The following is a 14,563-nucleotide window of genomic DNA, read 5'->3' on the forward strand; positions in this document are numbered from 1 at the left end:
TGTTCTTCTGCTCGGGGATGCATTTGTTGAAGAGATACAGGCAAGTTTCATTCTTGTTATACACAAATGTGTCATTTATTAACTCCAGTTAGTTAATGATTATTTTTCAACCATCTATGTTTTATTACATGCTATGTCCATAAAGAAACACAAAAGTCATAGGTCGATCTAAAGTGACCTGGTGGAAGAGGGACCGTGATGGGCAGCATGTGACCACCAGCAAATGGAGGAAAAAAGCTTTAAAGACTGCTGGTTAGTGTCCATCTTATAAAATTAATTTCAAATACTTTTAATAAAGAGTGATGATGTGTGATTTTGAACTAGGTGCTGGTTTTATAGTGCTGTTGATACTTAATATTCTATATTCTTGCACATTAATAATGTAAATTACATTATTATGCCAAATACATTTAGGTTTGATAGTTTCCATGTTGCAAGTTTGCCAAAGCTTTCAGTGTTTGTTTTTCTACATCTGGCAAAGAGTTTGAAAGAATTGTTCTAATATGGTTTGTTATTTTGTTCTTCCAAACAGCTGGTACTTCTCCATGTAGAAAAGTAGAAAAACTTTAAAAACACAGTTTAAAAACAAGCATACCTTACAAAAAAATAGTAAGGTATGCTTCATATGAAAACAAGGAGTTAAGTAAAAAGGAAGTGTCATTGTACCTCCACTTTTGCTTTGTTTAGGAACTAGCCAGCTAACGATATCGCTTCCCAAATGCTTTTTTTCCTCAGTCCCCTAACTTACCTCAAATATTAAAGTTACCACAATTTGGTCCATCAAGCTCTGTCCACATGACAGAAGTAGGAAAATTTTAGACAACAGTATCAGTGTTTCTCAGCAAAATCACGTGGTGGTTGTTCAGTTTCACAGTTAAGTGGGCGACACTACTGACAGCCAGCACCTACACAGAATCTTGAGAGCATTGATGGGCAAGATTTTGCTCAGCAGCCACCACTGTCCAGTTGGTGTCAAAGACAGAAAGAGGTCCAACAGTGTTGGCAACAGGCGAGGCCACAAAACCTTGCCAAATTGTTGTCAGCTGAGAACATTGTCCAGATGACTTGTAATCACTGTCATGTGAGAGAAGCCATTTTCCCTTGTGGGGAATGTTTGCCCTCAGAGTGGTTTTGTGCAGAGTGTGATCAATTGGTACAAAAACACCACACTCTGCACAATAGGCAAACCACCATGAATGGCTTTTACAAATACATTCCTCCAACAGTTGTCTGAAACTCCATGATGACAAGTACATTATCTGTGAACAAGGTTGGTGTCTCTCTTTTTTCAAACGATTTTAATTTTTTTGCCTTAACAACATTATTAAATTATGCATTATATTTTCCAAGTACTTGCTCACAATCCAAACAGTCTTTAATGTCATCCTGATTGTCCTTTGCTCTTGTAAATTGTTTGCTGCCAACAGCCTTTCCTCAAATGATTTGCTCCTGTGATACTGGTGATATTGCAATCTCTGTGGGTAGATCCATCATACTGGTTTGCATAAATTGTAGGACTGCGTAAAAAAAAAAAAAAAAAAAAAAAATTGTAACACATTACTTTAGTTCCTTGTTATTCATATATCTTTCATGTGGTCTCAGGCCCTTACAATCTTCACATTCCGGTGCTAACATGCAAACATGGTAATAAGCAATGGGCTCCAGAAGTCACTGACTTTGTAAGGAGTGGTTACTGGCCTGCTACCATGCAAGCACAGACACTGTTCCACCTAGATCTGTTCCAGCCTTTGAGGCTATGAAGACAACAACTCCAGGAATGTCCGTGAAAGCCTTCACGGCAATGTTGGACCAGAGAACAAATCAGTTTGGAAGAGTGAGTAAAAATGTGAAGCTGAAAGACAAATGCATTTATTGATTATTATAAGTAGCTGTAAGGCTGGACAGTATGGCAAAAATGGTGGTCGAGTCTAAGCAGGGCGTAAATTCAAATATACCCACATATGAGGTTCAAGGTCCACAAATGGCTGTAATATTTCAGGTTACTGAAATGAACTGAACTAAAGACCATACTAGACAGCATTTGTCATTTGCATCCTTCTTTGATTTGAAAAGGTACATTGACAAAACATAAATTGGTGATCTTGTAGTTTGTCATTGAAAGCTGTGCTATAATTTTAAGACTGGCAAAGTCAAGTCACCTTTATAGCGCTTTTAACAATACAAATTGTGTCAAAGCAACTTCACAATATCAAAATAGGGAAATAGTGTGTCAATAATGTAAAATTACAAGATTAAATACATTTTCAGTTAAAGGCATTTCATTATTGAATTCAATGATGTCATTGTCCAGCTCAGTTCAGTTTAAATAGTATCTGTGCAATCAAGTCTGCAATATTGCTGGGAATGAAGTGTCCCCAACAAAGCAAGCCAGAGGCAACAGCGGCAAGGAACCAAAACTCCATCGGTGACAGAATGGAGAAAAAAACCTTGGGAGAAACCAGGCTCCTCTGGCCAGACGAAACCAGCAGTTTGTTCCAACTGCAGCAAAGTCAGATTGTGTAGAGCAGAGGTCCCCAACCACCGGGTCGCGACCCACTACCGGGCCGTGGAAGAATTCCTACCGGGTCGCGAGAAAGTTCTGGGGAAAATGTGTATAGATATGACGCTCTGTTATTTATTGTGCATAAATGATTTTTCTAATTACTCTTTATTTTCGTTGTATGCGATTGCTATCGAGTAGCAATTTGACGATGGTTAAATTAGTAAATAAAAGATTGCTCTGATCTGTCATAGGGCTTAAACGGATCGCAGTTGATCCGTGATATACGGACCAGGTCCAGACCCCACCGTTCGGCATGTGATTCGCAGATTAATTTGTCAATTTACACGTTCAATCTATTTAAAACCACAAGAAGAAACGAAACAGAACTCAATTCGTTACTTGCACGCTGTACTCGCACACCAACCCGGTCTCACGGCAGTTCGTGATTTAGTCACGTAATTTAATCTATTTATTCGTGGCAGGGACACGTTTATTTCGTTATTTTTGTAAGTCCAGCACGTTTTTTAAACTAATGCATTTCAATTGGATGCATCTTTCGTGCAACAGCACGATTCTTTCTGCCAGTCGGGCTGCAGCAGAGAAGCTGTTTAACCCTCTGGTTGTGTTCGGACTCCAGTCACTCTTGTTGTGTTCCCGTCCAAAAATGACCGGACTCCAAACAATTGCTTATAAATCTGTCATTATGCTATATTATCACTAAATATTGGATTCATTCTTTTTGTCAACTTGTTTTCTTTCATTTAGGACTGGTTTTGTGTTTCTATTTGCATCTGATTATTCGTAGGCCTCATTTATCCGAAAGTAGCCCCCTCCCCCTTTTTTTTGGGTGAAAAAAGCATTTTTTATGAATAATTTTCACATTATGAGATAAAAAATTATGAAAATTTGCACGGTTTCTCACACTAGTGTGCTTTAATGATTAATCAAGAAGTTTGGTTTTAAATGCTTTTATTTTGTACAAAATTGCAAAAAGTCACACTTTGCAAATTTTCATAATTTTTTATCTCATAATGTGAAAATTATTCATAAAAAATGCTTTTTTCACCCAAAAAATGAGGTGCCTACTTTCGGATAAATGAGGCCTACGAATAATCTGATGCAAATAGAAACACAAAACCAGTCCTAAATGAAAGAAAACAAGTTGACAAAAGATTGAATCAATATTTGGTGATAATATAGCATAATTACAGATTTATAAGCAATTTTTGAGTCCGGTCATTTTGACCGAACACGACATGTGTGACTTTTGCAATTTTGTACAAAATAAAAGCATTTAAAACCAAACTTCTTGATTAATCATTAAAGCACACTAGTGTGAGAAACAGTGCAAATTTTTATAATTTTTCATTTAATATTGTGAAAATTATTCATAAAAAATGTTTTTTTTACTCAAAAAATGAGGTACCTACTCTCAGATAAATTAGGCTTACGATTAATCAGAAGCAAATAGAAACACAAAACCAGTCCTAAATGAAAGAAAACAAGTTGACAAAAAGAATGAATCCAATATCTGGTGATAATATAGCATAATTACAAATTTATAAGCAATTTTTTGGAGTCCGGTCATTTTTGACCGGGAACACGACAAGTGTGACTTTTTTCAATTTTGTACAAAATAAAAGCTTTTAAAACCAAACTTCCTGATTAATCATTAAAGCACACTAGTGTGAGAAACAGTGCAAATTTTTATAATTTTTCATTTAATATTGTGAAAATTATTCATAAAAAAAAAAAAATTCACTCAAAAAATGAGGTACCTACTCTCAGATAAATGAGGCTTACGATTAATCAGATGCAAATAGAAACACAAAACCAGTCCTAAATTAAAGAAAACAAGTTGATAAAAAGAATGAATCCAATATTTAGTGATAATATAGCATAATCACAGATTTATAAGCAGTTGTTTGGAGTCCGGTCATTTTTGACCGGGAACACAACAAGTGTTACTAGGTGAAATAAAACCCACAAAAAAATCCGAAAATTAAAAAAAAAAATTATGAGAAGTACTTATACCCTATGTGAACAAAGTCAGTAAGTTTGAGTCCAATGCGATAACGTTAACTAGTATTTTCGGAAAAAAGAAAATCGTCTTCGGGTCAATTTGACCCGAACACAACCAGAGGGTTAATCAACATTTATTCACGAGATCTTATCACGGTTTATATGTGCAGTGCTGCTGCTAGCCATTTTGGTGCCCTAACCATAATTCCTTTATGATTTTAACCATAAAGACAGTTTGCCAGTCTTTTATATACCTCCTACTGTCAAAGTCAAACTTCGTCAGGTGCTGCGCAAATTGCGCAATCCAACGGAGCACTGGGGGCACCATCTCTAGAGCAATTAAATACTCTTGTTATGCCTGAAAGGTGCCTAATAATATATACTGAAATAATATCGGCATTATAATTATATGATTATTGATTTTTCATTAGGCTATTTTTGGTGCCCCCTCAGCAAGTCGGTGCCCTACGCACTGCGCGTGGTGGGAGTGGCGGCGCTGTATATTAATTATGAATTATTATTTCGGTCTTTTTCGGTTATTATTTCGAAGCTGGATTGCTTTACTGTTTATTGATATTTTTAAAACTATAACGCTACATCTATCGACATTTATTTAGATGTTATCATTGCATTCATTCATTTCTTTATTTTAATAATATTATTTCGGTCTTATTACCGGTGAAATATTACAGTAAGCCAGAACACGGGCCGAGCGGGGCTCATTCTAAGCCCATTAGCCACAATGCAATGCGGACATTCATATCACAGAATCTGACAGCGATCAGCGGGTCATTAACGACAGTATAGGCTATCGCATTTATAAGCAGCCTTTACAATATATTTAGAGTCTAAAGTTTAAAAAAAAAAATTGAAAAGCCCAAAGATCTGTAGGCCTATCTCTGCTAAATGAATTTAACATACGTTTGTGGTGCCCTTTATTTTAAGTTTCTTTTCTTTTCTTTTTTTTTTTTTTGGTTCTTTTTATTTAAACTATATTGTTACTAAAATGTGAAAATGTGTAAAAGTAATGTGTCAAGGACTTGATATTGAATTCTGTAATTTACAAATTACAAATTACATTTAATCTGTGTTTTTGTCACCAGCAATACAGTATGTTGCTCAGTTTTGTTACAGTAAATTAAGCTCCGAATTTTTTTTAAAGTTCCAGTGAGTTTCTTCTGTTGTCCTGTTGGAAAAAAAAAATATTTTAATTCGTTCGCAATGTTTTAATAATTTTAATTTTTTCGCAATGTTTTTTTATTTTTTTATTTTTTTGCACAACAATATCCGGGTGACGGCGCTACCGCCAATTAGCTACTACTTCCTCTGGAGTCGTTGAGTACAACACGTTCTCACTCCCAACTCGTCACATATTGAAGCTTGGTCAGGATCCCTTTGTCGTCATGTTTTAACTCACTGGGTACTCCTTTGTCGTCATGTTTTAACTTGCAGGGATTCCCATAGACTTCTGACCGGAACCGGCGGCGTTGACATTTGACCTGCAGGAGCTGACCGCAGTGTGTACGGGACTCGAGACTATGATAAATAGGAATAAAAAAGAAAAGGCTGCAATAAATTAGTCATGGCAGGGCGATTCGATTGGCGTCCCCCAGGTCATATTTAACTGATTTTTTATTTTAAAAACCACTCGTTGCCTGATATCAAAGTGCGTCTGTGAAACAGGTTCAGCGGTGACTTTAACAACGCTCCAGCGAGCAACAGCAGTAGTGTATTCCTCATAATGCTGGGGTGCGTCCGAAATCGCATACTTCCCTACTATATAGTATGCGAAAAACAGTATGCGAGGCGAGTAGTATGTCCGAATTCATAGTATTCGAAAAATAGTAGGCGAGAAGTACCCGGATGACCTACTACTTCCTTCCGAATTCTGTAGTAGGCATACGATGGACACTTTACTATCCCATGAGGCTGCGGGAGAGGCGGCGTCATATTCAAAAAATGGCGGAAAGCCGCGACGCGGCTGTCTTTAAGTGTAAAGTACCTCAGGGAAAAACATTGTTGATGTTCATTGTGGTTAACTTGTACTTGTTTAATGTCATCCAAATAAACCACTGACTTGTTGAGGGTTAAACAAACAGATGAAACGATTGTGTGAATTGGGTGTAATAAGATATCTAATCATTACCGATCAGATGGAGTTACGTTAACCTCAATGTAGTACATCAGCTTGTTACGCTGCTTTCTTTAAATAGATGGTTCCTTAAGAGGTAAAAATTTAAACCATTAACGATGTTCGCGCAGTGAAGTGGGCTCTTTAAATTTTCGCGCTGTTGTGAAGACGCATGACACGTGACAACATCAACATGGCGGATGTAGTACGTCCGAATTCCATTCATACTACCCTCATTCATACTATATAGAACGTACTTTTTTAACGGTCGAGTAGTACGTTCGAATTCAAATGTAGTACCTACACAAGTAGTATGCGATTTCGGACGCAGCCCTGGTGTTTTTGTCGAGGCTTGTTGATGATGATAAACGTATTTAATGTGGTGTGATTATGTTTGGTTAATCAGTGATTAATCAGCGCAATGCGATGCAGTCAACCTATTATTTATTTATCTATTTATTTATTTATGTATTTGTTTGTTTGATTGATTGATTGATTGATTGATTATTTATTATTTTTATTTATTTATTAATAAGTCAATCAATCAGTGATGCTGACGTCATTGTAAGGCGCGATCCCAAGGTCCACTGCGATTTCCCGCTCAGTAAGTAGACCAGTTAATTAATACAGATGGGAACACTCCTTAAATTTATAGCACAAAAACTGTATAACCAGATCAAAAAGTTGTGTTTAGACCCTTACGAATTGCAAGGTAGCAGTTTCGTGATGCAGTTATTATAAAAATATAACGTGCTGCACCAAATGTGTAACGTTAGTCGGCTAGCTTAAGTTAGCTAATTAAATTCAAGCTTGTTTATTTTTTTCACATATAATCATGCAGGATAATATCATAGGAGATTGTATGATTTGTAATTATGATGTGTGTTCAGTTACCCATATTACAGTAAGTTAGCTCGATCACAACACTATAGCCATTTATAAATGTTCAGATGAAGAACAGTGTTGCCAGATTGGTGTGTTTTCCAGTAATTGATCAAAATCCACACAAAATTATATAGTAAACACACAAATCTTACCAATAATAAACTATACAAATTAATTCATAACTACAACAATAACATTTGCTCATCAAATGGCATAATAAAGCAAATTAAGCGTTCTCTCATTTTCCATGTCTGTCATTTGCCTTAAAGAAATAAAAGAGTACAACAGAAATATCAAAATGCCACCTGTCCAAGCCCATTTTATTCCACGTAGTACAACTCAAAACTGCCCAATCTGCCAACACTGACGAAGAAAATACTGGTAAAAATGTAAGGAGTTCAATATTTTTTTTCCTGTCTTATCAGGTCCTTCAAATTTGCCAGCTTCCAACATTCTCCTTTATTTTAACCTCCCTCCACACACACACACACACACAAAAACCAAAGGCACTTTTAAGAGCCACGTCTGTCTTGTTAACCTGTACTTGTTTCTCTGTAGCTCGCTCTGTCTCTTTTTCTATTTGCATTGTTCTATCTGTCCATCTTTCTGTTTCTCTCAGTAGGTCCTACAAAAACTTTATTTTAACACACTGCCTGTTTTTTTTGTTTTTGTGTATATTTCTTCTTTATATGTCTTGTCAAGTTATGATGAGGCACAAATTCCGGCCCTGCCCATCTTGCCAGACTCCCAATCAGGCAAGCAGGAAAAGTTGTTATGTCTGCTTTGGAAGTCTGTCCACTAAACAAAAAATAAATTACAAAGTGGTGTCACTGGATAGCCAGTGGGGGCAATCTGTCAAGAAAAGCAGAAATGTTGGGCGCATAATTGATTCTGCCCGTATTGCAGTAAGTAAATTGCAAATTTTTCATAAGTGTTATTTGAAGTGTAACTGAAAGCCCATGTTTGTCACATAGTAAATATCATAGACTGCTGTTAGCAGTATGATGTGGCCTTTATAAACTTAGTCTTATGTCATACAAGGAAGACTCTTTGTCTTCAAATTGTGCTAAAGAGAAACAATAAGTTGTGTTCTCTGTCAAATAATGAGTCAGTCATGTTGGCAATGGTAGAAACTGAAAGAGTACCTCTGGCCTTATCTGAAATTGAACTTTGATCGTATAAAAAAAAAAAAAAGATTAAATTTAAAGTCCATTAAATGACCTTAAAATAAAATTGCTTTATACAGTACTAATGTATCTAATAATTCAGTGGGTTTAACTAATGTGTAGTAATTGCATTTGTTCATTTCAGGTGCGGAAACTTGAGGCAGTGGTTTACAAGCCTATTTTATTTATTGGAAAACAAAATAAAAAGGCTTCAAATAAGTGGGTTGCAGACATAATTACCCATCTGCACCCCACTCCTGTCACAAGAAATGTTTTGGAGAAGATGCGAAGGGCTTATGAATTTATCTTGACTAAGGGTAAGAGCAAGATTTGTGTTCAGAAATTATTATTATTATTTAAAATAAATGTATTTTTCTTTGTTAATATAATACAGATTTAAAATGAATGTAAACTTGTATTAAAGCAACCTCCACAGCACAGCAGCTGGACAGTGACATCCCCACAGCAGAGCAGTACAACAGCCCCAGTCAGGAGCAGCACAGTGGTTCCATTCTGGAGCCGGAGAGCCTCACCGAGGACCTGCCGGAGAGCCTCACCGTGGAGCAGCCGGAGAGCCTCACCGAGGACCTGCCGGAGAGCCTCACTGTGGAGCAGCCGGAGAATCTCACAAAGGAGTCCGAGGCTGTATTTATACTCAACCTTGTTTCTCTGTCTTCCCCACACTCTCCAACTTCTCTCTCTCCTCCATCTTCTACTACTTTTACAGCTGTTCTTCCTCCACAGTCTTCTCCACCTCCACCTCCACTGCCATGCTCTAAGTCTTTGCAACAGAGGAAGGAAAGGACAAAAACCTCAATCTGTTCACCAGCACCTTCTGCCACCTCTGTCTCTCCTCCATCTCTTATCCCCACAGATCTCTCCCTTCCACAGTCTTGTCCTCCACCAGCTGCCTCTTCCATCTCCCAGTCCTTGAGTCAGGAGGGGCCAAGTGTGAAGAAGAAAAGAAAGGGTAAGTTTTGTTTTGCCATGGAATACACAAAATTAATATAATTTGCTCTCAGACAAAGTTGATTTTAGGCAAATTAAATTTATTCGGGTCATCAGGTCATTGGTAGCCATAGCCAATACACAGTGTTTTGTGCTTTAGTTATTTAGCTGTGTTTAAGTTGACAGAGTCCAAGGGCTGAGGTTAATGTCAATCACTGACTTAAAGGTGCAGTAGGAGATCTTGGAAAATGCTAACTTTAGCCTGATAGCACTGAAAGCGAGCGTACCACCCTCCCTGCAAATTGCTGTCCAAAGCCATGCCCCCTGAACACATGAATGTACACAGATCAGACGATCAGAGACAACATTACTACAATACATCACATGTCATTAACTGGTGAGAAAACTTCATAGTAAAAGTACTACAATACCAGGAAGGAAGGTCAGGTTGTTTGCTTGCCATTCTCGCTCTGTCTGCGTAGCGTACGTGAACGCGCTGATGACGTATCTCCTGTCTGCGCAAACCGGGTGTGCAGAGGTATGCAAATACATGTTGACAGGCAGGTAGGAAAGCCAATAGAAACGCTTGGAACGAGCGTTTTGATTGGACGTACATTTCTTGGGCCTACGCCTCCCACAGATTATATAAATACATATTAAATACATTTAGACCACTTAACTTAATGATTGCTATCGGGATGTGAAGAGAATTTCAACCAGAATAACAATAAATATTTCTGAAGACAATCACCTATTGCACCTTTAGGGCTTTTGGAGACCCAGCCCAGTACATTTAGCTTGATCCACAAAAAGCAGGGACAAAGTCACTTGGACAAAAGTGGACAGGACCACAGATCACCTCACAAGTGAAATGACAACTATTAACTTGAGATTCAACTACAAAGCATGACACTCATTGCTTAATAAACTTTCCTTGTTTTTTGATCATTAAGGTTGCCGAAAATGTAGTAGACAGAAGATCTTCCTGTTTGATCAAATAACTGGGGATTTTCTTGACTAGAAAGAATAAATGAGGTAAAATGTCTTTTATTAGGCTACTTGCTTGTCTTGGTGACTGATTCTGGCCTTTAAAGATAATAAAACAATATGTTATGCCCTATCCAGTAATTACTTAAACAGCTCAAATAATAATTACTGTGTGTGTGTGTGTGTGTGTGTGTGTGTAGGCAAGCAGCATAGAAGTTTCTGTTATTGATGTCTGTGGCAAGAGAAAGGGCGATGGTCAGTAGTCTGGACTGAAACTCAGAGAGTGTGACTGAATTTCAAATTCTTGAAAGAATATACCATTATTTTTGATAGAAAAAGGAGAACGATCTGCCTCCTTGTGTGGATTTAGATATCTAGTTATTAGTTAGAGCCCAAAATTTTGTGATTGAAGTGGACACAATGGATTATGGGAGCTGGACAATTCAGTGCTTTCTAAGTAATTAATACAATTTTAAAAATAGTTGACAGGCAGCCAGTGTATTGACAATAAAATGGGGCTGATGTGACCATATTTTTGGTTTTAATTAAGTACTCAAATACTACATACACAACTAGCTGAAGCTTATTTATTGAGCAGGACATTTACCCAATAATGCATTAGTAGTGAATCATGAAGGCATAAAATAATTTTTAAGCATCTGAAACATTAAAAAAAGCAATATTTCTAAGATGGAAAATGCTGTTCTACATGTGATTTTCAATGGACCGATTTCAGTCAAACGAGATCTGTGGTCTCAATTGTACTAGATGATGTAACAATACATCCATCAAGACACAAATTAATAAACTTGCATCTTATTTTTTGAGGTTTTGGACCAATAATTGTTTCCAGTAGTGTCTTGCAATGAAGACTATAGAACAGTGACATTAGTGGTAAAATGCATGAGGAAGATTAGGGCAATGAGAAAGAGAAGAGCAGTATTAAATATGAAGAAGGGGAGAACAATAATGTATGGCAGTGGGAGCAAGATGCAGACACTATCTTTATCCCCGAGTCTGTAGAACTGACAGATCTGCTTGGAATGCAACATGAAAACATGCTGAAATTTTTAAACTTGTTCAGTATTCTGCAACTTATTCTGCAAGTCATAGCCCCTTTCCAGCCAATCCAATAATGTTTTTTAATAAATGTCAGTGAACTCTCTAAATTAAACCCAACAATGATCTTTATTTTTGTTCTGTGTTCTAATGATATGTTTCGCTTATGATACTTACAGTGGCAAAACTTGGGATGACACATGGGAGCCTGCCAGCGAGTTCCAGCATTTTTTGCCAGTGTCTCCAAATCCCAGCCATCTTTCACCATGACAGTCTCCTCACCCTGAACACCTGGACTCGTCAAGCACACTTCAGTTCTGAGTGTGTTGTTGTTGTTGTTTTGCTTGCTGTTCTTCATTAAAGTTTTTGCACAGTGCATACACTCTTTTAGTATTTTTTTTAAAAAGTTGTCATTTTAAACACCTTTTGCATTTGTCATGAACTGCGTAACAGCCAGGTAGGGTAGCATGGAGAGGGCCTGCTACAAACACGCTGTTTGTTATAATGGCATGCCCAAAGATATTATTTTTAAAGATTTTTGCAGTGCAATTTTAGTATTGCATTGATGCAAACTTCTCACCTGTAGGTGACAACTCATTTTTTTGAGAGAAAAATGAGAAAGTGATCCAATGAGAAAGTGTTTTTATTATATTTTAATATTCAGTTATGAAAAGTTAGACTGGTCTTATTTGTTTTGGAAAAGAAAGGCTGATAACCACTTGGCAACTGCTACCAAGTTTTGTATAGTATTTTCTTTACTCTTTACTAAAATGTCTAAAAAGGGTAATATTTTCTGTAATTGAGGTTTGAGATGTGGAAACGGTGAAGAGAGAGAAGGCAAACATTTTGCATTTTAGGTCTAATCATCCAATATTGTCTTTAATAACCTGCATAGCACTTCATCTTTTATAACATGGGATTTTGACCAAATATATTCAATCTTGATTTTTGTAAACTGTTGCAAAAATATGTTTGTTTGTTTGTTTGTTTTTTTGGTGTAAAATTACAATTTGGACATATAAGGTAATAAAAATATTTATAAAAATACCTGGAAGTATCTACATATGAGCATGTAAAACAAATATCTTTAAAAAAAATTCCTTGTGGAGCATGATCCCGGTTCTCACCTTTTTACCCCTTTTACCTGTTTGCATCTGTTTATAGGTAAGTTTACATGAACTGTCTGTCTGTTATGCCAAACATGAATAAATACCATAAAACAAATATAATAACAATATATTTGTTGTTACATATTTGTTTCCATTTTGTCTAAAATATAATACATTTATTAATAAGAATGATTATTAAAATTTTTATATTTCAATAAAACTGATTGCTTTTATTTGCGTAAAATTTTATAATGAACTGCTATTTTTATGTCTTTAATACCAAGTATCTAGGTGAGAGAGGATACTGTACTACATCTGTCTACATTTGTCTTTTTTCTACTTTTTACATATTGATACATTTTGGGAAAGGATTATATATTCGTATATATATATATATATATACATATGTATATATATTGTGTATATATATATATATACACGCAGAAATTAAAAATTTTGAAATAGATTATTATTTTTATTTCTTATACTGTACACCGCTGTCACAGTTAGTTACCCTCCGGTTCATACCATGGAAATCATTAGGCCCTTGCTTTGAAAAAAAAGATTAGCCAGGTTAGCCCCAAATAGGAATCTATAACTATAAAAATATATTTTTATTTTTAGTGAGAAGAAACAAATATTTAACTAACCTTCTGGTATAACCCACCTTCAGCCGGAAGATCCCGTAATGACCATATTAGGACAAGTAAGTGTGACGTTTTGACACGCTGTGGCTGGACTAACTTTTAGGCAAAAATGCAGTGTGCTTCATGTTGCAAACTATGTTTTATTGACATTATGACTTCAGTAATACTGTCATTGAACAATGACGGATTGCTATGTTGCAAAAAATGACCCATTCACCGAAATCCTAACCCTAACCCTACAGCGCAAGTAGGGAACTACAATTAACAGTGCCATGTCCCATCGATAGAGTGACAAAGGCTTATGGGTAACGTAGTTTAATAACCTTTTAGTAATTAAATTAAGTAAGTACTATATTTAATTAACAAAGGGATATCTAAATATGTTCATTGTGCAAATCTTTACAATATATTTGAGAGCCAGTTCGAAATTTGGTATTTTACTAAGGACACTTTTTAAAACACTTTTTTACAAACTTTCTATAAATGTGAGAAAACTGTGTCCAACATTATTTATTAAACATAGGATAAGTAGTTGTCCTGCTGTTTTTCCCTTTGCTCATTGCTCATTGCTCATTGCCAAAGCTCATTGGACTTTGAGTTACAGCCATTTGAAATGTGCCGTTTTTTCCTCTTCCAGGGGGCACTTCTGGTCCCCTGGGGGTGAAAGGGCGATACAATCTATACAGATGTACTATCTTTGTCATGGACAACAAACTGTTGTCACATTTATGCCTGAACATTTTTATTGATTTCTGCCCCTTTCTGTATTTACAACATGCGTATGTTAGGTTTTGATGGTGCTGTGAGACTCTGAAAACAGAATACAGAAATACAGTAAAAATGTACACAAAAAAAGCTAAAAGTAACATGTCTAGGCAACATATTATTTCTTTATATATCATTCATTTTCCTTTAGCAAAATGGCAATGGGTGAACTTGCATGTAGTGTTGGTGTTGTGAACTTTTCTCTTCTACGAAGCAGAGACCAGGAGACGTTGGGATATCTTTCATCCAGAAGTTACTCTTTATTGAGAACTCGCTGCGGCGTCGCTGTAGTCATCAAGTCTAAACTAAAGCAGTGATACATTGTAGTTTTAAATACATTT

The 14,563-nt window shown here is 36.3% G+C and overlaps 1 protein-coding gene across 8 annotated transcripts; it reads left to right on the forward strand.

Moving 5' to 3' along the window:
• Positions 1-220: 220 nt before the first annotated feature.
• On the forward strand, positions 221-12,291 carry LOC131523932 (mucin-7-like). 8 transcript variants are annotated; one of them, XM_058750584.1, is made up of 8 exons: positions 221-252; positions 1,227-1,270; positions 1,428-1,477; positions 1,603-1,834; positions 8,244-8,446; positions 8,853-9,024; positions 9,132-9,677; positions 11,881-12,291. In XM_058750584.1, the coding sequence occupies exons 5-8, from the start codon at positions 8,246-8,248 to the stop codon at positions 12,060-12,062; spliced, it is 1,101 nt and encodes a 366-aa protein (XP_058606567.1). In that variant the 5' UTR covers positions 221-252; positions 1,227-1,270; positions 1,428-1,477; positions 1,603-1,834; positions 8,244-8,245; the 3' UTR covers positions 12,063-12,291. The 8 variants fall into 8 exon arrangements, with proteins under 8 accessions (XP_058606567.1, XP_058606566.1, XP_058606572.1 ...); XM_058750583.1 differs by lacking the exon at positions 221-252 and having other exon boundaries at positions 1,135-1,477; XM_058750589.1 differs by lacking the exons at positions 221-252; positions 1,428-1,477; positions 1,603-1,834 and adding an exon at positions 7,193-7,260 and having other exon boundaries at positions 1,135-1,270; positions 8,244-8,296.
• Positions 12,292-14,563: the final 2,272 nt, after the last annotated feature.

The sequence above is a fragment of the Onychostoma macrolepis genome, chromosome 18, assembly GCF_012432095.1.
Source record: "Onychostoma macrolepis isolate SWU-2019 chromosome 18, ASM1243209v1, whole genome shotgun sequence".
Lineage (NCBI taxonomy): Eukaryota > Metazoa > Chordata > Actinopteri > Cypriniformes > Cyprinidae > Onychostoma > Onychostoma macrolepis.